The sequence below is a fragment of the Xiphophorus maculatus genome, chromosome 8, assembly GCF_002775205.1.
Source record: "Xiphophorus maculatus strain JP 163 A chromosome 8, X_maculatus-5.0-male, whole genome shotgun sequence".
Lineage (NCBI taxonomy): Eukaryota > Metazoa > Chordata > Actinopteri > Cyprinodontiformes > Poeciliidae > Xiphophorus > Xiphophorus maculatus.
Genome location: NC_036450.1, coordinates 25,239,966 through 25,267,834, shown reverse-complemented (window position 1 = coordinate 25,267,834; position 27,869 = coordinate 25,239,966). Strand labels below are relative to the sequence as shown.

Here is a 27,869-nt window from a genome sequence, read left to right as displayed (position 1 = left end):
AACAGGACCTGAATTGACAGCGACAGTAAAGGAAATACTCGCATGATCATAGTAAAATTATCTTTATTTTAATCATCAATAATCATCACAGTGCAAATCCATTCACATTTAAGGCAATTTACACATATTCTGTGCAAAAACAAAAAGGCACACAAGATTAAAAGTTAAAAAAAAAAAATCCCTTTCCAGTTATTCAGAAATCAGAGAAGACATTCAGGGACACAGGGAATAATCCTTCACCTCCAAAACACAACATGTATAATCCAAAAAAGGAAGAAAAAAAAAATCAAACTTTTGTATAAAATGTCAATTTTTCACATCTCAAGGCACAAGACGGGACTGAGCGCCTGACTCCAGGCAAACTGTTTTCATTTCTTTTCCTCAAAGTGCTGCAGAGAATAAATGATATAAAAAGATCTGCATGAAAACAGAGATGAGTTCTACAGTTTACTGTGACTGAGTTAAATATGGAGAGTGATGCTACACCTGGGTGACAAACATGATTCAACTGTCTAATGGTGGTTGGTGCATGGAGTGGGAGACATCAGACCCAAAAAGACAAAACCAAAAACCCTAAAGTCTCGTTTAGTTCAACAGAGAGATGGTTACGACAGAACGGACGAGGCTTTGGCTGGACGTCACCATCAGAAACAAACCGTTGTGTCTGACAGCTTCTTCTGTTTCTGTCTTAATCAAACATTTAGAGAGTTGAACATTCATAGTGCATTTTATATGATGCAAAATGTCACAGCATGGATTAAATTAAAAAAAAGAAGTGTGCTTTAAAAGACAAAAGGGACGAGATGAACAGGCACAGCTTTAGAAAGGCGGCAGACATTTTGATTTGTCAAGTGCTAGTTGAAGCTTTTTTAACGTGGCTGAATGTAAAACCTAACAACTGTTTATTCATTCCTTTATCATGTAGGTTGTTGCTTTTGAGCAGCAGAACATTTTTTTATTTTATCCTTTCAGCTGCTCTAAGCTAGGCTAGCTGTTGCTAAGCTAATGGTCAGAAAATCCAGCAGAACTAGCCAGTTGTTTTGCTAAGTGAGCTAGCTAACTGCTATTAGCCAGAAACACTAACAGCAATTTACTTATTAGCATTTTATGCATTCAGACACTTTAGAGTTAAGTTGACAAAGAGCAACAGGACAATATGCGCCACTGGTTTATCTTGACACCATCTGATAAATAAACCAGTGAATACTGCAACTTCTTTGTGTTTCATGTGCGTGGCGGCCATATTGGATGACCCCCAGCTTTCCGAGATGGAATATAGACGACAGGAGTTTCACTACTCAAAAACTCAAAGATTTTTAAGAACTATTAGAGTGAGCCATTCCTATCTGCTCTGAGTTCAGACCTAAAAGAAAACGAGTTTTCTCCTCTGAACGGTGGCACCAGAAATATCAAAAGTGAAGAACAGCAGGAGCCTGAAACTGACGCGATTATGAATGGACTTCAGCCGGGACTCTTATTTCCTCTGTAAACCAATCAAAATGTCTGTCTACCTGTCCGGAAGCATCAGAGCGCTCGGTGTTTCCCTCTGACCGTGGCAGGACGCTCGCCGCCGTCGTCTTCCTCTCTACTTGATGTTACGGCAGCTGTCCCCCATGCAGGACTGCAGCTTTATGAGCCGCTGGTTCATGTCCTGCAGGATCGACGGATCCACCTTCTTCACGATGTTCTCCAGCTGGTGTGGGTCTGAGGTCATGTTGTACATTTCTACAAAAGACTGCAGATACCAGACAGGTTTAAACGCCGCCTCAGCTCACATACACCAGTCCGAGGTCCAGGTCCCGAGTCGCCGTTACCTCGCTGTCCGCGAACTCGCAGTACTGCAGGTCCTGCTTGCCGTCGAGCGTCCGCACACAGGCGTACGTGTTGTTGAAGGCGTCCTCACACACGCAGTCTGGGAAGCATTGCTGGAAAACGAGTACAAGTTTCCGTGATGTGCACACATTTGGAATGCAAAGTGACAACAGATTTCTATCTGAAGTGAACTGTTGAAACCAAACGGAGAGCTTCTCTTCCACTTCCTAATTACGCCTTAGATTGTGTTGGACTCGCACAGAAAATCCCATTAAAATCCACGACTCACGTCCTGTGGAAACTTTAATCCTATGAGGTTTTAAACACGTTTAGAAAACGCTCACGAGTTCAGCGAGTGTTTAGGATACATTCTTACTGCATGAAATGATCGTTTACAAAGATTTTACTCACCATTTTACCTGGAATGTATTCTTTATAAACTCCAGCATTGACAATTTAAAACATAGAAATATAAATACACAAAGAATCCTATGACTGAAAACGGTTCTAGTAAAAATTGTATGATTTTTTTAATTCTAAAGTTCTTAGAGTTTTACGGAGCTCATCTGGTGACAAAACAAAAAAAAAAACGAAAATTTGTGCTCCAGACTTAACACATAGGAACAACTTGTTTAATTTGGGGACACGGTTCAGTATCTCATGGAAACAACTTAATTGAACAAGTCGTGGGTTTGAGTTATAATGTTATGGTCGCGGCCCACAAGTTGGTTTTCCTCCCACCAGACGGGCTGCACTGAATTTTCCCTCTGTAAGATGAAATATGTTCACAAAAGCACCTGAGACAAACTTCTCAGCGCATTTAGGAGGATCTTTCAGAGAGGCTGAAAGCGTCTTAAGCAGGGAAAACGGGGAAAACCGACAGAGTTTAGAGTTGCAACCGTGCGCCGTGGCAACAGCAGGTTCTGCTCCCGTTTTGGTTTTGGCTTCCTTTACTTCCCCATTTCACGTTGGTCGTTTTGCCAAATCAAACAAGTTTGCACAGGCAGGAAATCACAGTGAACTGCTGACAGCTGACCGTCCTCGTTAACATCAACTAGATGACGTAACAATACATTCACACTTCCTCAAACCGATCAAACTTTCTAGGCATCTGAACAAGTGAGAACTTGTTCAGATTTGAGACCATAAGGACCTCTGTGCGTACGGGTCCCGGTTTTTAGAGCGCTGATGTTGCAACGAAGAGCAAATCTCTCTTAACGTTTCCTTTTTGAAGACGTCAGCATTTGCTTACAGACACTCCGGGGCCAAGCTTCGGGCAGGTCGGGTCCTTGGTTGGGTTTCCCTCTCCGGTGTATTCAATGAGGAAGAACGGTCGCACCGTGCCGTTCCGCAGCGACGGGGCCTGAACAGAAACCTCAGTCAGGATTTAAAGTGGACTCGGAATAATAAAAGGAAAACGCGTCTGTGAGCGAAACCAAGCAGCCGACCATCTGAGCGAGAAAAGACTGTCCGTCCACGTTGACGGTGGACAGGTTGACGCCAGAGATGTCAAGGAAGGTGGAGGCGAGGTCGATGTTCAGCACCGGAGCCTGAAAGGGAGAAATAAAAAAATTAATTAAAAAAACTGGAACGTTACAATAACTCGCATGAAAAAGCAGCAGAAAGTCAGTGTTGGTGGAAGATGGTTGTGACCTTTATCGTCTGGTTTGGTTTGATGCCAGGGCCACGGACCAGCAGCGGCGTCCTGATGTCAAACTCATACAGCTGCCTCTTATCGATGGGCAGAGAGAACTGACCTGGAGAGATCGGACAGAAGAATTAAACTCAAGTATAAACACAACGTGAAGCTGCTTACTTGTTTATTTTTTTTTTTTTAAGTTGAAAAGATGAGCGTCGGTTGCAACTTTTAAACTGTAGTTCCTGTGTTAACGGGATGTGCATGTTTGGTTTTGTTTTTTTTTAATAACTGAAACTAAAGTCTCACGAGACACAAACGTCTTTTTTCAAAAGATGCCAAATGAAACTTGAGGACGCTCTCAGGGGTTCGCCGGCCGGAGCAGACCTGTGTGGTAGCCGTTATCTGAGGTGTAGAAGATGTAGGTGTTGTTCAGCTCGTTTATGCTGTCCAGTTTCTTCACCAGCTTCTCCACCATGTCGTCCACAGACAGCAGCGCCTGCCACCTGCAGGAGGGAAACATTTTACTTCAGCCTCCACACGACGGAGCACCATGTCTGATCAGAGAGTCGGATGAGGAGATTTTTTTGAACAAAATCCAGAAAGGCAAAAAACAACACAATTTTGCTCTCGAGCGTTAGTCAGGGTGGCAGAGTGGGGCAGAGAGCGTCGCTGTGATCTGAAGGTAAAACACTGAACAGTTTGTGTCCAGGATGTGTGGGGTCTGCAGGAACGTCGGTTGTCACAGTCTGAGTGAGGTGATTCTGATCAGACCTGGACCGGACGACCCACATCCAGCTCGTCGCTAGCTGTGTTTCCATTGGCCATATATTTGCGCAGGTCGAGATTTTGAAAAGAAATTTGCTCAATGGAAACAAGGCGATTTAAAAAAAAAAAAAAAAAAAAACCTTGTTTGTGGAGAAAAGGTTTTGGCATTAGGATGAGGTGCGTTTGTGTTTTGTTTATCTCAGAATACTGCAATGGAAACACTTTTTTCCACATCATAGACGCTTGCAGAAGCATTCTGGTGCAGGAAGTGCTGCAAAATGCTGCGTGTTCCACCAGTTCAACCAGTTCCAAGGTTTTTTTTACAGTGAACGTTGTGCATCTGCATTTTTGTTCATTTTGTGTTTGGAGATTTTTTTTTTTTTTTTAATCACAACTCCATCCCACTGCATCTCTTCCTACCTCCTCCTGTAGGCGTTATCCAAGAATGTGAGGGAGCTGTTTGGCATGGGGTTGGCAGGCTGACGCAGCAGCCAGTGTTTGTCCTGGAAACAGCAAACAGAAAAAAAAAAAAAGAAAAGTACACCGACAGGCGTTCCTCAGAGGTCCAGACTAAAAGCGGGTTTCATGCTGGATGTGACACGCCGTCCGTTCCGTGTCCTCACCTTCCCCGGTTTGTCGAAGCTGCCGTCTCGGGGGGCTTGCACGTTGTTGAACTCCTTCTGGTACTGCGGCGCCGCCGTCCACGGGGAGTGAGGCGCCGGGGGCGCCAGCATGACGAAAAAGGGATGCTGGGGGCTTCTGTCATCCAGGAAGCTGAGCGAACGGTTCAGCTGAAACGAGGGCAAAACAGATTATTATGTCAATACAGCACATGACAACCACAGATGTTTATCCAAGGGCTGTGCAGTTCAGTCAAATAAAGTAAGATAGCAAAATACAAATACATATATACTCCATATATGTCATAAAATAAAGTCGAACTCTGAATCAATAGAATAAAAGTGGGTTTTGATAAAAGATGTAAAAAAAAAAAAAACTGGACAGTCTCAGCCGTTCCACACTAACAGACTTGTCTGCTGTTTGTCAAGCTCAGTTCCCTTCAGCTCAACTGATTAAGAAGGAACCTGTGGGTTGGATGTGGACTTTGCAACATTTAGAGGTTTGAACAGGTTCAGGAAGTGACAGAGTGGTAGTTTACACTGGTCCTTCACTGTTCTACAGGTTTTTAGACGTTTCTTTGTTGCCAAGAAAGTACATTTTGATGAACGGTTCAGCAACAACCGTCTGCCCTCCATCGTCTTCCTACGAAATTCATCTTGATTCTCATCTCCCCGCACAGCACAGTCTGGGCTTTCTGCCATAAAACTGGATTTAAACCAAGCCAATCAGAGAACAGTGCTTACTCCCTCATCACCACCATATTTCTGTTCAATGTCCTTAGAATAATATTCAGACGGACAGACTGGAGCAGATCCAGTTTTTTATAGATTTTTATGAATAACTTTAGCTAAGAAATAAAAGTGACAAACAAACTGATAAAACAGACTCGTCTGTGTTCCCTCATTCTTCATGTCTGTCAGTTCAAACCAAAAATAATAAAAAAAAAATACAGAGTGCAACAATTAATATGTTCTATTATTTTAGCAGCAGCAGGAATAATTGTTGCTTCTCAGTTTGAAACAAAAAGCCTTTCGGTCATGTTATCAGCTGTAGTCTAAAGGTTTAGTTCATTCTGTCACAACATGTTGTTCTGTCAGAACGTTAACTCTCATGTAAAGTCAAACTATTAAAACGAGGCTCTGACCAGAAACTGACACGTTTGGTTCTCAGCATGTGTTTCACACAGGAAGATCTCTGGTGGTGCACCACCTTCCAACATTCATTTCCTGTGTGAGTAACCATTGGCTCCTCTGCAAATAAGTCTGGATTCATCCTCTTAACAAAAAAAATATAAATAAGCTAAAAAAAAAATATTATTTTTTTTAACCCCATTTCAATTTACTGACCTAATTCAGCTGAGGTCCAGTCAATTGGTGCTAGTAGTCTCACAATGACGCCTGTCTCTGGCTTCATTGTGATTACACAGAAGTCAGTTTTCACTTTGACATTAAAGCACAGGTGTCCAAAGTGAGGCCCTGGGGCCACTTTTGGCTCCAGAATATTACAAATTTGGTCAAATATTTAGGATGGCAGTTTTTTTAATGATTCATTTTTATCCTGTTAAATGGAAAGGCTCAGCTGCAAGACAACCTTTTTAAACATCAAGCAACATTTTACTAAAAAAAAAGAACTATTTTACACACACATTTGTTAAAAGCCAATAAAAGCAATAATAGAGTTCTCTATTTTGTTGCTGAATATATTTTCTAGACCAACAGAAATGGAAAAGCTTCGGCCTGAGAACGTACGCTATCAAGACAAACATCCCAGATCATTTTTTCTGACTTACAATAATTAGTTCTTTTATACGTTGTTTCATCTAAGCATTGAATATTTATTTTAATGCAGGAAAAAGACAAGAATGAACAGTAAAATTGTTGGCCGTTTTTAACTGGGGAGGTGGAGGAGATGTGTTAGTTTGCCAACTTCAGCCCCACGGTACAAAACGCTTGAACACACCTGCATTAAAGGATGCTTGTTTGGCAAAACATTTTATTGATTATGACTGATTTGTAAAAGCAACAAAAAGGACAAAAACATCCAAAGGGGGTGAATACTTTTTTATTTTGGCATGTTGCGTTTCTGTTCGTGACAGTACTGATTTAGTTTGCGCCACACAGCACTTCCTTTTTCTCAGAAGCCAAAGCTCCGAGTCACCGTCACGAACCAGGGTGATTTGTTTTAGCATTTCTCTCTTGGTTAAATTTAGCTCGCCCACCGAAACGGTTTGTTTGGCCGTTAAAAATCGGTGCATCTTCACTTGCAGAGTGGGACTGTGTGGACGCAGAGATCTGCCTTGCCCTTTAAGAGTAAGTTTTAAGTGGCTTCCTGGAGATAACAAGAACATTATCTCGTTATCAGGAGATAAGGGAGCGCGACTTCCTGTGATAACAAGATACACATCTGTTTGGTTTATGAGCCGACAAGACGATTATGGTTCTGGTTTAAGCGTCGAGCGCTCTGATGATCTGGACCAGCTCTAGATATGCAAACCAATGTTTTCATATCTGCAACATTTTCATCAGCAGCACGTGCCGACATGCCAGAACGGTCACCGCTCGCTTAGCAAAGAATGGAAACGGTTTCTGCTGGAAATCATGCTCCTCGTTCCGCAGCGTGAAATATCCTTCACCTTCCACTGATCTCAGTTTGCGTGTTGCAGTCACTTTAAGAGAGAAGAAAGACGCACGCAAAAATACGCAAGGGAAGTTTAGAGAGCGTGATTAAAACTGACATCCTTGCTTTTGGACGCCAGGAAGGAAGCCAGGGAAACCCAGAGATGTTCATTTGTGGGGACAATTATAAAAGTTGAGCTACTTTTAAATGGCGTTAAATAACGTGTGAACTAAGTGTGAGATTGAGTTATGTTGCAAAGATCAATAAGCCAAATGTCAGCCTGTAAGTGTAGGAGGCTGATCGGTGAGACATTCCCTAAAAGCCTCGCATCAGAAAAAGACGATTCCACAAAGTTCCGGATCAGCGGGTTGAAAACAATGGCCTTTCAGATTCAGAACAATGTTTGGAAACCATGTGTTACATCCATCAACTTCAGTTGTACACTCAGTCTGATCACCATTATAAAATACAATGAAGTTGGTGGTTGTCGCATAACAGAACATCAAAAGGTTAGAGGGATGTGAAAACCTTTTATTTCTGTCGCTCATGGTAACAGCATGTTGCTCCGATTGTTTTTTTTTTACTTTCAGTGTCCTTGGTTGAGGCGTTGCATGTTTGGACAATTATTCCCGCCGGTTTTGGATGCTGTGCTGCTGGAAGAATTTTCGCTTCTACTGTTTGTATTCTTGGAGAGTTGTTATAATGCGCAACCGTGGCAAAAAGGTTTTGTTTTCACAACTGGATTAGCATCTCTAAAGCTCAAATAATAGCTGAACTATGACCCCGAACCCCTCAGGAGTTGAAACCATCATATCCCCTACTCTAACATCTCAATGACTCTTTGAAGATACTTGCATATGAGCTGAACCAGGGGCAGCAGCTCAGGGCCCCGACTGTTTGGGGTCAACAAAGATTTATTTTTTTATCCATTTCTTATAAATGCATATTGTACAAGCAAGCTCAAGGTATGTTAATACTGCTGAATGCTTTTTAATATTAACAATATATGTAATAAAGTCTATAGAAATTTAAGAATGTAAAGCTATAGCACATCCTTTAGCATGCAGCCATCAGCCAGACGCTTTTAAACCAACAACTCATTAATTTATACACACAGGCCTGTTGGTCTACCTATTAATGTACTGTAATTTTAATGTGTAAAGTACATTACAAAACTGACTCTGGATGTGACAACATTTAATTTCCTTTTGGGTTAACTAAAGTATTTTTTAATTTAAACACACAACCAAGTAAGAGTGGAAAGTGAGGCTGCTGTTTGACCCAAACCGGGTCACGACAAAGGATCTGAAAAACGCAGCAAATCTACAGAATCTCTGAAAGAGTAAAGAGTGAAAGGCGCTCCATAAGGTCAGTGACAGTCAGGCTGAATGACATGGAGACAACTGGATAAACTTGAACACATGAGGTTTCATCTAGATGGTTTTAGAGCCAAGTAGAAACGAGTCCTGATAAATAAACCCAGGAAGTGAAATAGGGAAAAAATGCAATATTCCCACAAAGACAGATTCATTCTGCTCTTCAAGAGCACAAAAAGGCCTGTCCTTACATTGTTCTTTTCTTTTTTTACTTTTATAGGAACTTTTTTTCTTCTTGTATAAACTGCCGATCACAAATCCCACATGAGGAGGCAGCTGGTTATTCTGGTTAAACCAAAGGATTATCAACCATCACCTGATGAGGAAACCATGTGTCTGCAGGAAACCTCATCACTACATAAAGATGCCCAACGTGTTGATTAAGCTCAGTAAAGCGACTGCTGCAACTTGTTTCTCTGGCAGATGATTAACTTCACACATCGCTGAGCTTTTCATATTTCTGCAGCAGCCGATTTGTGCAGCTCTGCCGTAAATTCTTGCGTAAACAACCACTGATTTCACAAAACGCTGCCGATCACCAGGCTGAGTGTGAGCGGGAGTCACAGGTGTGAGGGTGTGACTGTGACTCACGATGAGGTCGGTCAGGTAGTCCTTCTCATAGCTGTCCCCGTGCTGCTCCGCTTTGCCGTTCACAGACAGAGTGTAGTTGTAGTACTGGGAGTTCCCCACCTGCAGGGTCACACAGCGCTGGTGAGGCGAGAGCCGCGACGGACCGCAGGACAAACGAACGTTTTAACGCAGCACTCACCAAGGCGTTCCACTGGTCCCAGCCAGGGGGAATATGGTCGACGTCTCCGGCGGCTTTGGTGCCGTACTGGTGGAAATGGAGCACACAGCGCGGGTTGGAGGTTAATACAGCGGCATATTAGCAGCGTAGGGGAGAGAAAAAAAAAAACAGCAAGAAAGGGTACATTTTTGCCAAAAAAGCTTTTTGAGATCAATCTCAGGGATTTTCTAGAAAAAAAAAGCACTTGGAAATTTTTGAATTTCAAAAGTCGAAAATTTTCTGCTTTTGAAGCTCAGAAAATTTCCAAAAGTTTTTTTTTTCCCTCAAATTTCCACTGTACTAGTTCAGAGAATTTATAGAAAAACCTTCAAAATTTCTGAGTGCAATTTGGAGGTGAATGCGATGGCGAATTGGGGCCACTGTAGACAGAAAAAATAAAATAGGAGTAAGTTTCTGCCAAAAATCTTTTTTGAGATTAAGCTCAGAAATATCCTAGAAAAACAACAAGAAAAGTTGTTTCAAAAAATCTGATGGTTTTTTTTTTTTACTTTTTAAAGTTTTTTCTAGCAAATTTTTGACTTTTCAAACTCAGAAATGGCCGCATTTTTCTAGAAAATTTCTGAGATTAATTCACACATTTCTGAGTTTATCCCTAGCAAATGTTTAGTTTAGGAGCTCAGAAATGTCCTTGTTTTTCTAGAAAAATCTATGACTATTTTGTATCTACAGTGGCCCCAGTACACCACCAGGTTAATGTAGTCAAAGTGACACACGTAGGCTCATATGTATATATATATACATAAAAATAAAGGCATTCAAACATCCATCTGTGAGTAATTAATTCATAAAATGTGTTTCGTGATCGTCACTTTCAGAACAATAAAAGTGACAAGAACTTATTTTTTAGATAACTGTATGGCTGTGACTGTAGCCCCAAAAACACAAACTTTTTGACACCAGTCACATAGCAAAAGTATGATGTGTATCACCAAAATTCTCACAGTAACTGCATTTAATCATATTTTCAAATATATTGATATGTAATGATACGCTCATTGAATAAACAGTGGAGAATTTATTTAAACAAGATGGATGGCTTTGGTTTTTTTTTTTTTAAACGTCATTCACTGGATTTATTGTGACGATAAATCAAAATTCTTATCACGATAAAAAAAAAAGTATCACGATAAATGACAAGCGATGCGACAAATGCCCACCCCTAATGCGAACATTACAAACTTCAGCACACAGAACAGCCGTCGGTGAGCTTGTTGAAAGCCTTTTGTTTTGCTCTAAGACGTTTTTGTTTGGATAAATCAGGACGGAAACCCAGACCTGGTTCAGGTATTTCCCGCCGAAGAACGTCTGGTACTTCTGCTTGCCGAGGTAGACGGGGAACGCCTCGGCTTCGGGTCCTTTCTGCCACTGAGCGCTGGAGCAGTTCCCGGACAGGGAGTTGTTCCGCACCTCGTGGTTGTGGGGGTACCGACCCGACAGGATGCCGCTCCTGCTGGGGCAGCACAGCGGCGTGACCGTGAACTGCACAGGAGGAGCGACGAAGGAGAGAGCGACTCAGCACAACCCAAAGAAATAACATAATTCAAAAATGTTATTTCTAAGTTGTTACATGCATCCGGCATTTAAATTTTCAAAAATATATCTCATAGTTATCTCAAAAATCATAAAAATAGATAATTTGTTCCATAAAGTTTCACATTTCTAATTTTTTAATAACAGCAGAACTTAAACTTTCACCATTTTTAGAACCTCAAACAAAACATTTTAGAGTTGGGGTTAGTATATTCTTCATCCTGTATAATCCTAAATATGATGATGTAGATAAATATTTTCCCTTTTTGCCCTGAAGTAACTGAGTCATTTAATCGATGTTTGGTCACACACCTACTGCTCACGAAACAAGATATCTCCTGATTTAACTCACGCAATTTACTATGTAGATAAATGATGAACCTCTACAGAACATTTTCTTATTCTGTACTATCCGCATGCTTTTCGTGATGTCTTTAATTGGAAGGCGACTGAGTGCCTTCAAAGGCACATATGTATAAAAAAATAAGGATGTGTCACTAAAATGGACAATCAAGTTATCATATTGAAAGAGGAAAAAAAGGGCAAATACTGAGATGTTTGTGGTTTTGCTTAAACTAACCACACACTGTCCCTGCTGAATTCCTAACAAACAAAAAGAGCCATCTTTTGTAAGCTTGTTGACTTACAAAAACCAAAGTGAACACATCTGTGAGACTTTGTGGCTGGAAAAAAAAGAGGTGGTTTTCCTGTGAAAACGAGAATAGAATAGAATAGAAGTACTTTATTCATCCCAGCAGGGAAATTATTTCGCAGTTACAGCATAGAGACAAGACACAACAACAACTACCACTGTGTAGTAGTTGTCTATAAATTGTAAAAATATGAAATGCTGTTAATATAAAAAAGCAACTTAGAGCTGTCCTTGCAAAGATTCAAAAAAATGCAAATACAGTATGTATATGTAAATATATGTACAGCAAGTGTGCCACAGTGCAATTGTGCAAAATTGGACTGATTAGTGCAGAACAATGATTTAGCTTTTATTGTACAGTGAGATGGCATGTGGCAGGAAGGATTTCCTGTATCTGTCCCTACGACAGCGGAGCTGGAGCAGCCTATGTGAGAATGCAGGGAACCGCTTTAGTGTTGCCAAACATGTCATCCAGCAGCTTTGCAGAAGAATCCTCGGCTATTTTGAGAGGAAAAAAAAATCCCCAGAAAAAAAGACAGAAGTTCAACAAGAATTTATCATCGATCACACCGTATCCAGGTAAAAGATCTAACATGAGTCGTTGTTCTGACCACCTGTGCTGCCTCGTCGTTTCCTACCGCAGCACGGATAAATGGCTAAGTCGGTGTAAGATGTTTACAAAACGAAAACTATAGCAGGCAGTGTTAATGTTAAATATTATCATTTCTGATCACTCATTTCTTTATGTGACGAGACTGAAGTGGAAGCTTAGAAGTTATGCTTAGCATAGCACTGGAACAATTTACACTACAAAAACACAAAAACATCACTTCCTTCATCAGAATATCCGACCCGTTTAAAATGAAAAGCTATCGCAGATGTTTGCACTAATCCTTTTATGAGAACTCTATATTCAAGAAAGAATTTGATGTAAATTGTACGTTTTGTGATTCATATCCTTAAACTGTTGTCCACTTGTTTTGCCGCTGTCCCTTTGTTGATGCTTTTTGGCAGAATCGGTGTGACTTCATCCACAACAACATAGAAGCACAATCTACGCTGTTATGGGAAGATGTCTTACTTGGCCTCACTAAAAGCAATTCAGAGTTTCTCATAAATCATTTATTGTCATTAGCTAAATACTGAATACTGAATACTGAAGCCTGATCCTAATGCTGTGAGGCATTATATTTAGTATCTGGGTTAAGGTGTAGATTAAGTTTAGACTTAGGTTAGGAGAAGTTTTGTGTTCTGGTAATGTCAAGGTTTGGGGTTGTCTAAAGGTGCGTTCACACCAAACGTGTTACGTCAAAAACGTGCCCAACGCTTCAAGTTCGACGCTTGTCCACTTTGCTGCGTTCACACCAAACGCGTTTTGAGCGTCAGGCGCGTCTGGTTAACAGTCAAAGTCTATGTGGAGGCTCATCGAAGGCCGTTGCGCGTTTTGAATCGTTTGGAGCGTTTGACGCGTCAAGGTCGTCCAACGGAAAACAACGGCTAGAGCTGACGTGCCCTCGACGCGCCTCCACATAGTCTTTCAATGTACACCAGACGCACCAAATGCTAGTTGTCAAGCATTTGGCATCAAGCGTCTGCATTCAAAGTGCACAAGCGTCGAACTTGAAGCTTCGGAGGCGTTTTTGATGCAAGTAACGTGTTTGGTGTGAACCACCATTAGAATTCAGGCACTTGACGTTTTGCTCTACACCTATCGTTTTGCCCATCTGGTTTACATTCACAGTCTATATGGAGGCGTGTCAGACGCATCAGCTCTAGCCGCTGTTTTCTGATGGACGCTCCGATAATAGCATGTTTGGTGTGAACGCACCATTATGGTGCGTTTACCACGAGGCAATAAACCACTTTAAATGTACAAGATTACAGTCCTGTTACCACTAAGTTACTGGTACGACTTTCATATCTATATTGACACATTTCGAGATGAAAAACAGGGCTTGCAAATGTCAGCAGGCTAATAATTTGCTGTGCCAAAATAAGTATCCCTGCTAACATAGTAAGCCTTTCTGCATAATCACACCTATTCTACAAACTACTGGTGTGAGTTTCATATCAATAAGATTATATTTGTGGGAAGTAGACAGGCCATGTATATATCGGCAAGCTAATAATTAGCTTTGCCAAAAAATGCATCCCTCTCTTTTCTAGAAGAAATAAAGAGTTAAGATTGGTGTGAACGCACCATTATGGCGCGTTTACCACGAGGCAATAAACCACTTTTATTGGTGGTTTATTGCCAGATACAAGATTACAAGAAACAGTAAGAAGACTGAAATACTTACAGCGTTCACAAAAGTTGCTCCTGCTTCTCCTATTAGCTCTTTCGTTTTCTTCATAGGCGTCTGCCGAAATGAAACGAGAAGTGTGAGACACGCAAAGCTGCTCGTGTCCCAGCATGCAGACACACTAGACAGCTGACAAAAGAAGTTAAAGAGATGCAGCGATCAATCGACCATACGTTGGTGTGATTGGTGATCAACCGGTCAAAAATAAATAAACCTGAACTTTTTTTTTCCTCCATCTAATGTACTAAAACTATTGATTTGTAAATGTTTTTTGCTCCATAAAACAAAAACAGGTGGTGTACGGTTTGAGGATGTCAATTTTAAAAATGTATGCGAGTCTAAATTTGTAAATTTAAGTCGATGACACTGGACAGGTGAATGGAATGTCATACTGTACATGCATTAAGATCTTTCTTCTTCTTGATTTTAATGACGGTTGGGAAACAACTATATGAAGCATCACTGCCACCAACCAGTAAGGAGTGTGTTAGCCATCTCTGCGTAAGAATTTAGCCATTCAACGAACACACAGTGTGATGTTTGATCGATTGTTCCAGTGTTCCTTACTGACAGTAAGCTCAGAGGTCCAGTAGGCATCAGAGACTTACTGCTGCTGTACCAAGTTTTAAAATGTTACCGTTTCCAAGCAGCTTAAGTTCGAACAATTTAAAGTACTTTTAACAAGATGAACAGAAAAGAACCTGAGAGACCAGTTTCTGTTGAGTGAATAAATGGCTGCTATAGTTTTGTGGCATATCTTACAATAAATTAAACAAATTTGGCTGCTTAACAATATTTATTGTCCCAAATAAATAAAAAAAACAGAGTCTTGGTGAGGAAACAAAAGTAATGCCATCTTTAATGTAGTTTTAACACTAAAGTTGGCGAGCTTTTCTGTTTTCAATGAAAGTTACAAGAAAAAAATAAAATCTAATCGAGTGTTTTTGTCTAATTTCTAGTGTAAATATCTTAGTGCGCTAAAAATATGAAGATAAAACTGACTTACAAGTAACTTTTCTGCATGATATAAAAAAATGGACTTGCAGCAAACTCCTATATTATTTTTTTTCATTTAACATGGAGAAAATTTATTATTAGTCTAACGTAATATTCCAGAATTATTGACTTAAAACAAGCTCCTATACCTTGCTGAAAAGTTTCTTGCTAGTTTTGTCTTAAATATTAATATAATTATTATCATCATGGGAGATGCACAGTGGAGCAGTTGGTAGCACTGTTGCTTTGTTCTAGGTTCGATTCCCGGCCCGGGGTCTTTCTGCATGGAGTTTGCATGTTCTCCCTGTGCATGCGTGGGTTCTCTCCAGGTACTCCGGCTTCCTCCCACAGTCCAAAAACATGACTGTTAAGTTAATTGGTCTCTCTAAATTCTCCCTAGGGGTGAGTGTGAGTGTGTGAGTGTGTGTGTGCATGGTTGTTTGTCCTGTATGTCTCTGTGTTGTGCTGCGACAGACTGGCGGCCTGTCCAGGGTGACCCCCGCCTCTCGCCCAGAACATTAGCTGGAGATAGACACCATCACCTCCTGACCCCACTAGGGACAAGGGTGTTAGAAAATGGATGGATTATTATCATCATCATTATTATTAGTAGCAGTAGTATTTCAAGTGTACTAAGATATTTAAACTAGAAAAAATACTTGGTGAGATTTTGTGTCTTTGCAGTGTATGCTCTGGGTTATTTTTAGATTTTGTGTAAATACCACAATACTTTAACATTGTGGCATTTTTATTTATGATTACCATACATTGAGAATTTCCTACCGGGCCATGCCTAACATGCAGTATATACTCCGAGGCATTTTTATATATATACAAATCCTGCAAACATTAGAACTGTGGGCTTTGATTGTAATCTCGTGGTGGCTTAAAATTCGACAGAAAAGCCATCATCAAAAACTGGCAGCACATTCTTTTCTTTACGTTTCATCTTTTGGGGGGAAAAAACATCGTAATCAACAGGTCAGACCGAAAAGAAACCCACAGATCGGTATATCGCTGGAGATTAGCCAGATCCGTGCATTCCCCAAATGCACTCGTGTCAGAATGTTGTAAGACTAATCACTCATCATCTCCATTTTACTGGTAATCAGTTAAAGGTGTGACATTCCTGATCTACCTGCATAAACATCTGCTCACACTGAGTATATATGTATAAGTAGTCTCGGTTAAAGTGATTAGTCATTAATCACCGAAACCAAGTGGGCAATTCTTATCGATAACACTTAGAGATCATGCGATTACAGGACTTCAGATCCCAGAGTAAATATAATAATATTGCACTTTAGGATGTTTATGTTTGAAGCTCAAAGTGTTCGTGCGAAGTTTTTATGATGATGTCACACCGCTGTCACGAGCTCCCTCAGGATCAATGCAATCGATAAAGCATGTGGTTCCGGGTGCACCGACTCACCATCCCCCCCAGCACAATGTCCTGGTCGTCCACCAGCACGAGGACGATGTTGCTCGGTTTGACGCCCTCCGCGCACCTGACGCAGCAGGTGAGCAACGCCGTCAGCAGCGTCAGGGCTGCGGCTGCGGCGCGTCCTCCGCTCCGCCGCCGGGGTGCCGCAGCTCCGCCGCCCCTGCCTCCGCTCATGCCTGCCCGGGGGGAACCTCGAGCCGCTACGGGAGCCTCCGCGGTGCTGCTCCGGGCCTTGCTGCGCTCGCACGCTCTCACCCCGGCGCTGCCGTTCAGATGAAGGCCGCGTTCAGGTTCGTGCTCCGGGGAGAGACAGAGAGAACGAGCCGCACGCGGTGCCTGGAATCCCGGAGTCGGGCTTTAAAGTTTGAGGAAGTGGAGTCAAGAGTCAGGTGTCATATGACTGAGACCGAGGGGGAGGAGACGGAGAACAACAACTGCTGACCAACTTCACACCTCACCGAATTCAGTCACATTTCACCGAGCTAAAATAGTCAGATGCAGTTTCTGTTGCATTTGGCCTACATTAAACTTATAAATATAACAGAATGTCTTCATAATCTCCCGAATACATTTTGACTAGTCTTTTTTCGTCACATTTTGCCATGTTATGCAACCATAAGCAGAGTATTTTATGTAACAGAATTGCAATTGAGTGGAATTTAAATTATTTTGGGGGGTTTCTTCCTTTTTTTAAAAAAAAAAAACAAAACAAAAACAAAATATCACTCTTTTCCAGCTTGTAATATGTTTTCTTCCAGGTTTGTCCTGTAATAGTAGGGTCTGAAACGATTAATCGGCTTAATCATGATGATTTGATTGTTGAAATAATCAACAATTAATCGTTGTTTAATTACAATTAATCGTAATTAAATAACAACTAATCATTAAATGGAGTTTGCAGCACTCCTTCACCCCCAAAAATATATTTGCTGAGAGAAGTATACATACATAGCATTTTTTACTATCCAGTTGTTGACTGGTTGATAAAAAAGATAAACCCAACACTGTATAGATGTACAGCCAAGCAGAAAGGGTTGAGCTTTTCACAGTTGAAGCTAGAAATCATTTTTATCTCCAGCATCCTTTGCTACAAATCAAGCTCAGACTAAAGGAATGCCATGTTATTATATTTTAGGTAATCAAATGTTTATTTTCTCATTCAAAAAAGAAACTGAATTATTTCAGTTTCTGCCTTTTTTTAAAATGTATTTCTAATATTGTTCAGAAAAAGTTTAGGTGGTTCAAGGAAAAATCTTTAGAATGTGCAATTTTTTTAAGCTGATTTTATTGATTCATAAATAATCGAGAGTCACAGGCAGCCCTGCTATTCACATGGTCTGGGATCATTTCAGGAAGATGAAATTCTATCACAAGGCAAAAGTCAGAACGGCGTGGCTCGGGCATCTGATCGCTGAAATGTTGAAATTGTGGTTCTCTAAACTTCCCAGATCCTAAACCTCATTAAGAGTCTGTGGTCAGTTCTCAAAAAGCAACAACAGAAACAGAAACCGACACATTCTGATTCAATCCCAGTGTTAAATACACAATGGGTCACTATGAGTCGGCATTTTAAACATTTGAAATCCAGTATGTTAGAGTGACTAAACGTTCTGAAATATAGTGACATCATTTTGATCTATTCGGTCAGAACCACTGTTGAAACTTTCAAAATGATTTAAATTGTTCTTTATCATTCAGTTAGTTTTGAATTTGTTGTCATATTTTGTTATTTCGCAACCGCAGATTTTGATTTGTTTGACTGGCTATTTTTGCCTAGACCGTCTTGAAGTACTCCATAATTGTGAGGTTTTACAAAATGAAAACATTGTTGTAAACATTTTTGTAATTAAAAATTGTGGCCCACATTTGCGTTCAGTCCCCTTCTTCCTGTCATCAATTGTCTTCAAACATTTTATGAAATATTGATGACTTTTGTTTCATTTAATCCCAGATTAAACTCAATCCTGTCCACCCTGTCCCAATGACAGCAGCATCATGGTGTGGGGATGTACTTTTTTTAATAGCATTGACAGGGAAGCTGGTCCAAGCAGGCGATGAGAAGGTGGATGGACCTAAATCCAGGGTTTAACTCACATATTATATAGACTTAGAATGAAATATTTCAAACCTTCTTGTAATTTTATTATGACTTACAGAAAATAAAATAAAAAAAACTGAATTTTACACAAGATCGATAAAGAAATGATCATATAAACTGAAATATATGATGATTAATATATTTTTAACACTTTTTGATCCTTTGTGTGAGCCTATATGTCTGGGATCTATTGCACAGTATATATATATATATATATATATATATATATATATATATATATATATATATATATATATATATATATATATATATATATATATATATATATGGCTATATATAAATAAAAACAATAGTACTCTGTCAAAATAATCCTCATCATTTCATAGATTTCAAAGATTGTTTTGCCTGAATGTTGAGGACAGAGATTTCAGTTTGACCGGTAAGACTTCTTTGATTCATGACTCTCTTGGCCTGTCAGGCCTCATGATTTAGACTCTGTAGGATCTGCCTTTTGGTCCATTTTCTGGTCATGGTGATGCTTTAGGGCTGCCAAAGTCATTCTGGATTCCAGATACAGACTCTCTCTCTCTCTCTCTCTCTCTCTCTCTATATATATATATATATATATATATATATATATATATATATATATATATATATATGGCTATATATAAATAAAAACAATAGTACTCTGTCAAAATAATCCTCATCATTTCATAGATTTCAAAGATTGTTTTGCCTGAATGTTGAGGACAGAGATTTCAGTTTGACCGGTAAGACTTCTTTGATTCATGACTCTCTTGGCCTGTCAGGCCTCATGATTTAGACTCTGTAGGATCTGCCTTGTGGTCCATTTTCTGGTCATGGTGATGCTTTAGGGCTGCCAAAGTCATTCTGGATTCCAGATACAGACTCTCTCTCTCTCTCTCTCTCTCTATATATATATATATATATATATATATATATATATATATATATATATATATATATATATATATATATATATATATATATATATATATATATATATATATATATATATATATATATATATATATATATATATATATATATACTGTTAATATACTGTTAATGTAAGAAATAAACATTTGCGAGGCACAGTTTGGCTTCGCGTGTTGTTTCCAGTCGGAACTATTTTGATAACGTTCCGCCGGTGGTGCGGCACTCCGAGCACAGCTGCATCTGCTTTCACCCTCTGCGCTGAAACTTTGCGGGTGCTTCTACCTGCTGAAGGGACGCTATGGGGTGACAGTCGGTTTTTAGAGACTCAATGATTAAACTATAGTCATGTGTTCTATTTATCTTCTTCTTCTTTTTTCTTTTTTTTTTTACAAATGTTTATTTAAAGACAACCGCGCTAGTAATGTCCGCTTTTATCAAATAAGAAGTTATTAAACTTCGGTTTTTAGGTCAGGTAAAAGAAAATGGTGCCTTTAAAGCGGAGGAAAGTCGCCAACTCGGGCAGTCTGAACGCTGGGACACACAACAGCGCAGCAACACAACCAACTAAGTTCCCTCAGGTTGTTTTATTCTTGTTGGAAAGGAAAATGGGAGCCAGTCGAAGAGCGTTTCTCTCTCAACTCGGACGGAGGAAAGGATTTCAGGTGGAGGAACTGTTCAGGTGAGGGAACACGCACTGACGGTGACCAGAAATAAAATACAGACAAAATCTCTGTACTAACTTGGGGCATTGAAAAGGTGTTCATATCTCTTATTGTTACTTTTTACATTTTAACTAGTCAAACTTCAATAGACCAACACAAAGTAGAACATTGATATAAAATGAAATGAATAAAATATTTTCAGCTGCAACTTGTCCGCACGGCTGTTGTGGAAAAGTGACGATGTCTTTGAGAGGGCAAACGTCTATTATTATGTCATTAATAATACTAATACTAATAATATACTAATTGAAAATGGACTCAGAACGATAACCATATTATTGTTTATCGCAATAATTTCTGGAACAAATTATATCGTCTGGCAAAATTTGATATTGTGACAGGCCAAGTCAAACGAAAGCAATTTTGTGCTAAAATGGCCTGCCATAGAGGCAGGTTTTTACTTTCTAGCAGAACAGTGAAACGGTTTTCATCAAAGCAATTTTTATAAGTTACAGCGGTCAAAGTCTAATTGACAATCTGTGGTAAGACCTGTATGTTGACACTCACAGCAGGTCTCAGTTCAATCTGACATTATTATTATTTAGCAAAGAAGCGTGGAGAGAAATGGTTCCCTAGACGGCAGGGAGGCTTACAGCTGCAATTAGTGGCACTAACACAAAATATTAAAACAAATGCAAAACCTTTCACATTTTTACTGGCAAATAAAATAGAAAACCATACACAAATATCATTCTACATTAACAGGAAGCATTAATTTGTGTCAGCCTGTCTCCAGTTTGTGGTTGTGAGATGAAAACCGGTCTGTACCCCACAGTGAAAACGTGACGCACGTCATCTGTGAGAGCAACACCGCTCAGGAGGCCCGGATGTGGCTGGAGGCGCAGGGAGCAGGGCAGGCAGGGCGCCACCTGCTGGACGTGAGCTGGTACACAGAGAGCATGCGTGACGGACACCCAGTGGAGATACTGGACAGACATAAACTACAGGTGCAGCAGCCATTTTCATAAATGCTCAGTTTTTGGATGAAAGCATTATTTAGGTCATCTTGTAACAGAGAGAAAGAAATGACTACAATACCTTGATGCAAACATGTATAACTCCAGATAAATTTGAATACTGCCTCTTTAATATGTTGGTCGTGTGTCTTTCAGGAGTTTGCAGTGAACGACTCTGAGGTTACTCCCTTCTCCGTTCCCAGCTACGCCTGTCAGAGGAGGAGCACCCTGAAAAACCACAACGCTGTCTTGACCGTAGGCTCCTGCCCGCGGCTAACTCAGGGTCATGTGACTGTTTCCTGAAACCTCCATGTCACATGAGAGCTGTGTTGTGTGTTTTTGTTGTTGTTGTCTCAGGACTCTCTGTCACTCCTGGCTGAAAACGCAGAGCTGAGCGACGAGGACGGCCGAGGCGTGGCGTTCCGCAGGGCGGCCGCCGTGTTGAAGGCTCTTCCCTCAGCTGTCACTAAGATGTCCCAACTCAAAGGCCTGCCCTGCCTGGGGGAACACTCACTCAGAGTCATCAAAGTCAGTGGATGTGTTTCTTTTTTATTTCTTTCTAAATGAATATAACTGATTTTACCCTCTTTTATTCCTGCTGTTTTTCAGGACATTTTGGAGAACGGAGCATCAAGTGAAGTTGAATCCACTAAGGAGTCTGAGCGATTTAAAGCATTAAAGGTGTGTCAGCGTATGGAAATGAAAATGGCACTTTCTGATGAATAACTTAGTCTGCTGAAGAACTGGTTTCAAAAAAACGTCATGCTTATGTCCGTGAAAAGTCTGCAATTGTGATTTTTATGCTTTTCTTATCAGCTCTTTGTCTGTAAAGATGTAAATATTATGGTTCATATTTTGGTCCTCAAGAAAAATCTGAAGGCCCAATTAAAAAAGTAAAGATTTTGTTGCAGATGCAAAAATGTTTAATATTTGTAAGTGGAGCTTTTTTATGTGTCTGGAAGAAGAAGTATATTATGTATATCAAGATAAAACTTTAACTCAATATTGCCAATGCTTATGCTTATCGATTTTAGATCAATCGTATTGATCTAAACTGCTTTAAATGTTTTGGGGAATGATCTCCATAAGGTGCTTTATTTGAAACAGGAAGTAGCAAACATGATGATAAACAGTTTATCTTCAGAGGGCCTTTGCATTGCTTTCATTATTTGTGCCTAATAAAATTAGCTGAGTAATGCAGTTCTTTTAAAAATAAATGAGTAATACACTAAGCTGAAAACCATTAATTCAACTTAACAGTGATGTATGAGTTTTGTGTAATCATTCAACAAAATTAGCTCTACTAGTAAAGCTGTACAAACCATTTTATAGTGTGTAAATGCAGCGTTTGCTGTGCTTCAGGTGTTGACGGGTATTTTTGGAGTCGGGTCAAAGACAGCGGACCGATGGATCCGAGAGGGGATCCACAACCTGCAGCAACTGAGAGATTCAGGGCAAACGCTCAACCGTGCTCAACAAGCAGGTTTAGAACATCATCTAAATGTTTTTGTCCTGTTTTATATTTGATCCAAAGCAGCTGATATCTGACTTTGTCGACTTGACCTGGTTCTCATAGCAGATGAGCTACTTATGTTTTGAATCTGTTCTGTTATTCCTTAGATCTTATTTAATAAGCTCTAATTGCCCTCATATCACTCGCAGACCAGAGTACAGAGTATTAATGATTAAGATTCAGACATATTCTTATGTAACGTGGCTCCAAATTATTACCACTTGACACAGCACCGTTAAACGGGTGGTATTGTGTAAAAGATACTTTTTGGAAGTTTATAACATGTTATAATGCCATTCCCTCACCAAAACCACACCTGCAGCGTTGTCTTGATTCTTGATTCATGCAGGTTTGAGAAGTCCTTTAATCTCCATGGCAACCATTCAGCTGTGCAAAACACCTGGGTGGACCTAGCCCCGCCCCTGAGGGCAAAGCTCCTCCTCTCAGCTGCAGTTTTCGAGCTTCCAAGCTTCTTCATTACAGAGCAGCCCTCCCCCCTCTCAGCTCCTTTAGACTAGCCAGCAACAATTAGCAAACACTTGGTGGAACTGGTAATTTCAAGGCGTTAAATTACGATGTCATATTTCTTTTAAGTCATATTTAATATACAGCTCTGGAAAGAATTAAGAGACCACTGCAAAATGATCAGCTTCTCCTATGTAATTTTTCATATATATATATATATGTTTGAGTAAAATGAACATTGTTCTTTTGTTCTGTAAACCACTGACAACAGGTTTCTGAAATGCCCAGCAAAAATGTAGTATTTGTTTGCAGAAAATAAGAAATGGTCAAAATAATGAAAAAGATGCAGCGCTTTCAGATCTCAAATAATGCAAAGAAAACAAGTTCATGTTCATTTAGAAACAACACTAATGTTTCAACTCAGGAAAAGTTTAGAAATCAATGTTTGGTGAAATAACCAGCAGGTTCACAATGGGGTTCAGTGCAGAGGGCTTTTCATTTTTTTCAGAGCTGTTTATCTAGTAATTTGACAGCAACTGAATGTAACATAGTTACTTGATTGTGCTATAAAAAGTCACACAATTGCTGCTCAAATGTTAAAGCAACAATTGCAACAGTAACATAACATCATGCTATCCTGTGCAGACGCTCAGTCTGCACTGATGAAGATTTACTCACCTGCTGAGATCTGCAACTGGATTTACTTTTTGATTAATTTGGCTAATATTTATCTGGGGGCAGAGCGATCAATAAGCAGTGGACTTTCATCTTCAGATCATCAGTTGATAATTTAATATGAAAGGAAAGCAAAACAGGAACGTTGTGACAAAAGTAGCACTCAGTACCGGGTCCTGACCCAGCAGAACACTGAGTTCTACATCGTTCATCACAATATACACACTATGTGCAAAACCTGTGCATCTCACATGCTTCAAACATGTGATAGGGTTTATGTTTAACAAAATGAGCTTAATTTTTTTTCTCATTGAGACCCAATTGTTTGATATGCCACCATAGATAGAAACTAGGAGACAGTGTGACACTAGTGCAAGAGAAAACAAGACTGAGACAAAAACGAGAAAATGATTGAAGGCTAGCAAAGTAAAACAAATGGTAGACCCACTGAGGAAGAGGATAATCAACAGTTGATGGCAATCAGCAACCAGGTGTGAAGGAGGCAATGCTAATAGCATAGAACAAAAACGTTTCAAAGTGCAACAAAAGAAGAAATAGTGGGAAAGAAAAAACACCCAACAAATATTCATAGAAAAACAGAACCAAAGACACATTTGTTTTCGGGAACAGTGATTTTTTTATATATATATATATATATTATTTTTATTAAATTTTTTAAGTGTGGCATATAAGAAAAATCATAGGAATCGTGTTAGAGGGGCAAATATATTTTCCCCTGTATGCTGTGGTCCTGCAGGTCTGGAGCACTACGACGACATCAAGCAGCCGGTCAGCCTGGCGGAGGCTGAAGCCATCAGGGGGATTGTGGGAAGAGCCGTCGCCTCCGTCTCACCAGAGGCTCAGATTGTTCTCACAGGAGGATTCAGAAGGTCTGAAATCAGCAGCTTTATCTGATGACACCTTCAGAAGAATTACACATCTAATACAACCTAGAAACCAAAAATGAAATCTGTCATTTCATTGACAGAGTTTCAACTGGGATCTCGGGTGTCAGGGTTTTTTGTCCTAACATTTTGCTGATAAACGGACAGTGGAGTATTAGGGCTGGTTTTAAGATGGGAATAAATTTGCACTAATATGAGAATAAACTTAAAACAATGAGAAACAATTAATGTGAGAAAAAGTGATATGAGAATGAAGTTACAATATTACAAGAATAACATCATAATTAAACAAGAAAAAAACTGTAATAATGCAAAACAAATTGTAATAACACAAAAAAAGTCTTTGCTCTCATTAAAACAATTCTTGGGTAATTTTACGACTTTCTTCTGGTATTTTTGTCTTTATTCTGCTAATATGACATATAAATGAGATGTAAACTCTGTGTGTTTTGCCTTTTCTTTTCCAGGGGGAAGCTAACGGGTCACGATGTTGACTTCCTGATTACTCACCCCGAGGAGGGCAGTGAGGTGGGACTGATGCCCAAACTGGTGTCCTGGCTGGAGTCACAGGTATCATTTCATCTGCAAGTTGTGCTTTTAATCTGTGATGTCATTTTTCTTTGCGCGTTTCCATTGAAAAAAAAAGTAAAATAGCCGGAGCAAATAAAGAGTTGTAAAATAAAACATGGCATTTTTTTATACGGGCAGTAATCCAGGGCGGTATTAGAAAGTTCCACCAAGAACTAGAAAATAATTTATGCTGAAACGATTAATTGTGATGAGTCAGTTACTACAATAATCGCCAGTAATTGATTAATCATTAACTGGAGTATACAGACTTCAACAACAATATTGTATAACAAAGTTGTTAAATAAAAAATTCTGCAGAATGTGACTGGGATTTTTTTCATCCAATTAATCGATTAATCGTGATTATTAAAAGTGATCGTTAGTCGCAGCCCTAATCTTCTCCTATGAACAAGTTTGCCTGGAGTCTAGATTACCTGCTTTCACTTGGGGAAAAAAAATCTGATAATTGTATGAATTTAATTGTTTGGAGGTGGAACTCTGTTTGGGGGGGCGGGGCTTGCCCAGGGCTCCATTCCTGTTAGAGCCACACCTGAACTTGATGCATTATGGATCTCCTGACTCAGGATCATCAGCAAGTCCAGAAAACGCATAGAACATTTTAGGTTTCCTCTCATCTAAATAAAACCTTCTCTTGCTTCTTGTTTGAAATGAATAAATCTACGACAATTTAGACTTGCAGATGTGAGCCTGATGCTCTCTGCCTCTCTCCACGAACAGGGTCTGCTGTTGTACCAGAAGACCACCAGGAACTCCTACTTGGAGGGCAGCGAGGGTCCAGGCCGGCCCCCCTCCAACATCGATCGCTTCGAGAGATGCTTGTCCATCTTCAAGCTGTCGGCAGGACAAACGGGACGCGGTGTCCAGTCAGAGGAAACCGCAGCGTCTCCATCGGCCGCAGAGAGACGGTGGAGAGCGGTCAGAGTGGACCTGGTGGTCTCCCCCATCAGCCAGTTTGCTTTCGCTCTGCTGGGCTGGACCGGATCCAAGGTGGGCATCGTCACTCGCCCTCCGAGGGTCTCCTTTACTCGCCTTCTGACCGACATCACGTCCTCCACAGCTGTTTGAGAGGGAGCTGCGGCGGTGGGCGGGGCACGAGAAGGGCATGTCTCTGAGCAGCCACGCCCTGTACGACAACAAACAGGTGAACGGATCAAAAGGCTCTGCTTCTGCCATGACAGAAAAACGATCTAAATTAATCAGTTATCATGTTTACAGGGTCGATATATAAGAGCTTCTTCAGAGGAGGAGATATTTGCTCACCTTGGTCTGGAGTTCATTCCTCCAACGGAAAGAAACGCCTGAAGAATCCCTGCAGGAGCATCAAGGAGCGCTCTGCTGACGACTGGAAAAACTCCAGCTGGTACTCCATGCTCTGTGATCCTGCTGCTGGATGCACCATTGTGAGAGAAAAATTTTTAAAATCCTAAAATTACAAGGATAAAGTCATAATGTTACAAGAAAAATGTCGTATGAGAATAAAGTCACAATAATATGAAAGTAAAGTAGAATTATTACAAGAATAAAGTGACAATATTACAACTTTACTCATAATGACTTATTTCTCGTATTATAGCATTATTCACATATTATTTCAACTTTATTCTCACCTAATTCAACTTTATTTTGTAATATAATTTTATTCTCTTGTCATTATGACTTTATTGTCATATTATTTCAACTTTATCCTCGTAATTGTGTTTTATTCTTTTTTCTCAGTAGGGCCCCAGTACTCTGTGGTAGTGATCTGGTCAGCTTCACATTTTACACTTGGACAGTTTGAAACCTCAGATTTCAGAGCTTTAACAAACAATCAGCTGATCATGAAACAAAAAAAAAAAAAAAAATTTTATTGCTTTGATAAAGCTGTTAAAACATGTCATCCTCAAAAGAATGAGCACGGCATGGCTTGCAGCTCCCCTTAATGAGTTACTGCTGTATTTTTTTACATTTTTTTCACTAGAAATTTCCCCAAAATGAAAAACAATAAGGTGAAAGTATCCAACATAATAGATTAAATCCTTTCAGAATATAAATTCGAATGTTTTTTGTTTTTGTTAGCTTTATGAATGTTCATAAATATGGGCAGCAATAGCTTTTTAAAAATGTGGAGTGACTTATTTCAATTAAAATTAATCAAATGTTTTGCACATATATTGCGTTTCTTTTGTGTGTTTGTTTTTGTAATTAGTTTAAACAAAGTTTAATTGTATTTTATTGTATTATGTGCTTATAGTAAACATTCCCAAACTCCTCCTCAGTTTCCAGCGTTCCTGTGGTTCATTCACTGTTTTCTCTCCCTGAAGTGTTGAAACAGAACAATTCTAAATCCAACTACAGTTTTACTAAAATATTCCTCAGAGTAATACACAGCGGTCAGAACTGTCTGACATGTAAGTAGCTTTGAATCTGGGAAGCAAAAAAAAATTCAGAACATCTTAGTATGTTCCATTTTTCACAG

General features: G+C 39.8%; 2 protein-coding genes across 3 annotated transcripts; one reads left to right on the top strand and one right to left on the bottom strand.

Annotated features, from left to right (window-relative positions):
* Positions 1-45: 45 nt before the first annotated feature.
* Positions 46-17,134, bottom strand: LOC102224851 (N-acetylglucosamine-6-sulfatase-like). Its single transcript, XM_023338459.1, has 13 exons — positions 16,551-17,134; positions 14,120-14,179; positions 10,913-11,116; positions 9,599-9,664; positions 9,421-9,519; positions 4,840-5,007; positions 4,637-4,719; positions 3,836-3,954; positions 3,466-3,569; positions 3,261-3,362; positions 3,065-3,175; positions 1,815-1,925; positions 46-1,735 (listed from the first exon to the last, which is right to left on the bottom strand). Exons 1-13 carry the CDS (start codon positions 16,734-16,736, stop codon positions 1,586-1,588), a joined length of 1,563 nt encoding a protein of 520 aa, XP_023194227.1. The 5' UTR covers positions 16,737-17,134; the 3' UTR covers positions 46-1,585.
* A 2,671-nt stretch (positions 17,135-19,805) lies between these two features.
* On the top strand, positions 19,806-27,662 carry polm (DNA polymerase mu). 2 transcript variants are annotated; one of them, XR_002753161.1, is made up of 12 exons: positions 19,806-20,263; positions 21,082-21,253; positions 21,419-21,517; positions 21,620-21,790; positions 21,872-21,943; positions 22,625-22,745; positions 24,673-24,805; positions 25,288-25,390; positions 26,129-26,398; positions 26,469-26,552; positions 26,627-26,811; positions 27,128-27,662. XR_002753161.1 is itself a non-coding variant. In XM_023338317.1 (11 exons), the coding sequence occupies exons 1-11, from the start codon at positions 20,067-20,069 to the stop codon at positions 26,711-26,713; spliced, it is 1,509 nt and encodes a 502-aa protein (XP_023194085.1). In that variant the 5' UTR covers positions 19,806-20,066; the 3' UTR covers positions 26,714-27,662. The 2 variants fall into 2 exon arrangements, 1 of the variants encoding a protein (XP_023194085.1); XM_023338317.1 differs by having other exon boundaries at positions 26,627-27,662.
* The last annotated feature ends 207 nt before the right edge of the window (positions 27,663-27,869 follow it).

Bases quoted from the DNA above. Each gene is read 5' to 3' on its own strand.
- LOC102224851 (XM_023338459.1), bottom strand. From the start codon at position 16,736: ATGAGCGGAGGCAGGGGCGGCGGAGCTGCGGCACCCCGGCGGCGGAGC. The intron at 14,180-16,550 runs GTGAGTCGGTGC...TCATTTCGGCAG, and splicing joins ACATTGTGCTGGGGGGGATG to ACGCCTATGAAGAAAACGAA. The intron at 5,008-9,420 runs GTGAGTCACAGT...CCCTCGTTTCAG, and splicing joins ACTACCTGACCGACCTCATC to CTGAACCGTTCGCTCAGCTT.
- polm (XM_023338317.1), top strand. From the start codon at position 20,067: ATGGTGCCTTTAAAGCGGAGGAAAGTCGCCAACTCGGGCAGTCTGAAC. The intron at 21,791-21,871 runs GTCAGTGGATGT...GCTGTTTTTCAG, and splicing joins ACTCACTCAGAGTCATCAAA to GACATTTTGGAGAACGGAGC. The intron at 24,806-25,287 runs GTCTGAAATCAG...TTTCTTTTCCAG, and splicing joins CTCACAGGAGGATTCAGAAG to GGGGAAGCTAACGGGTCACG.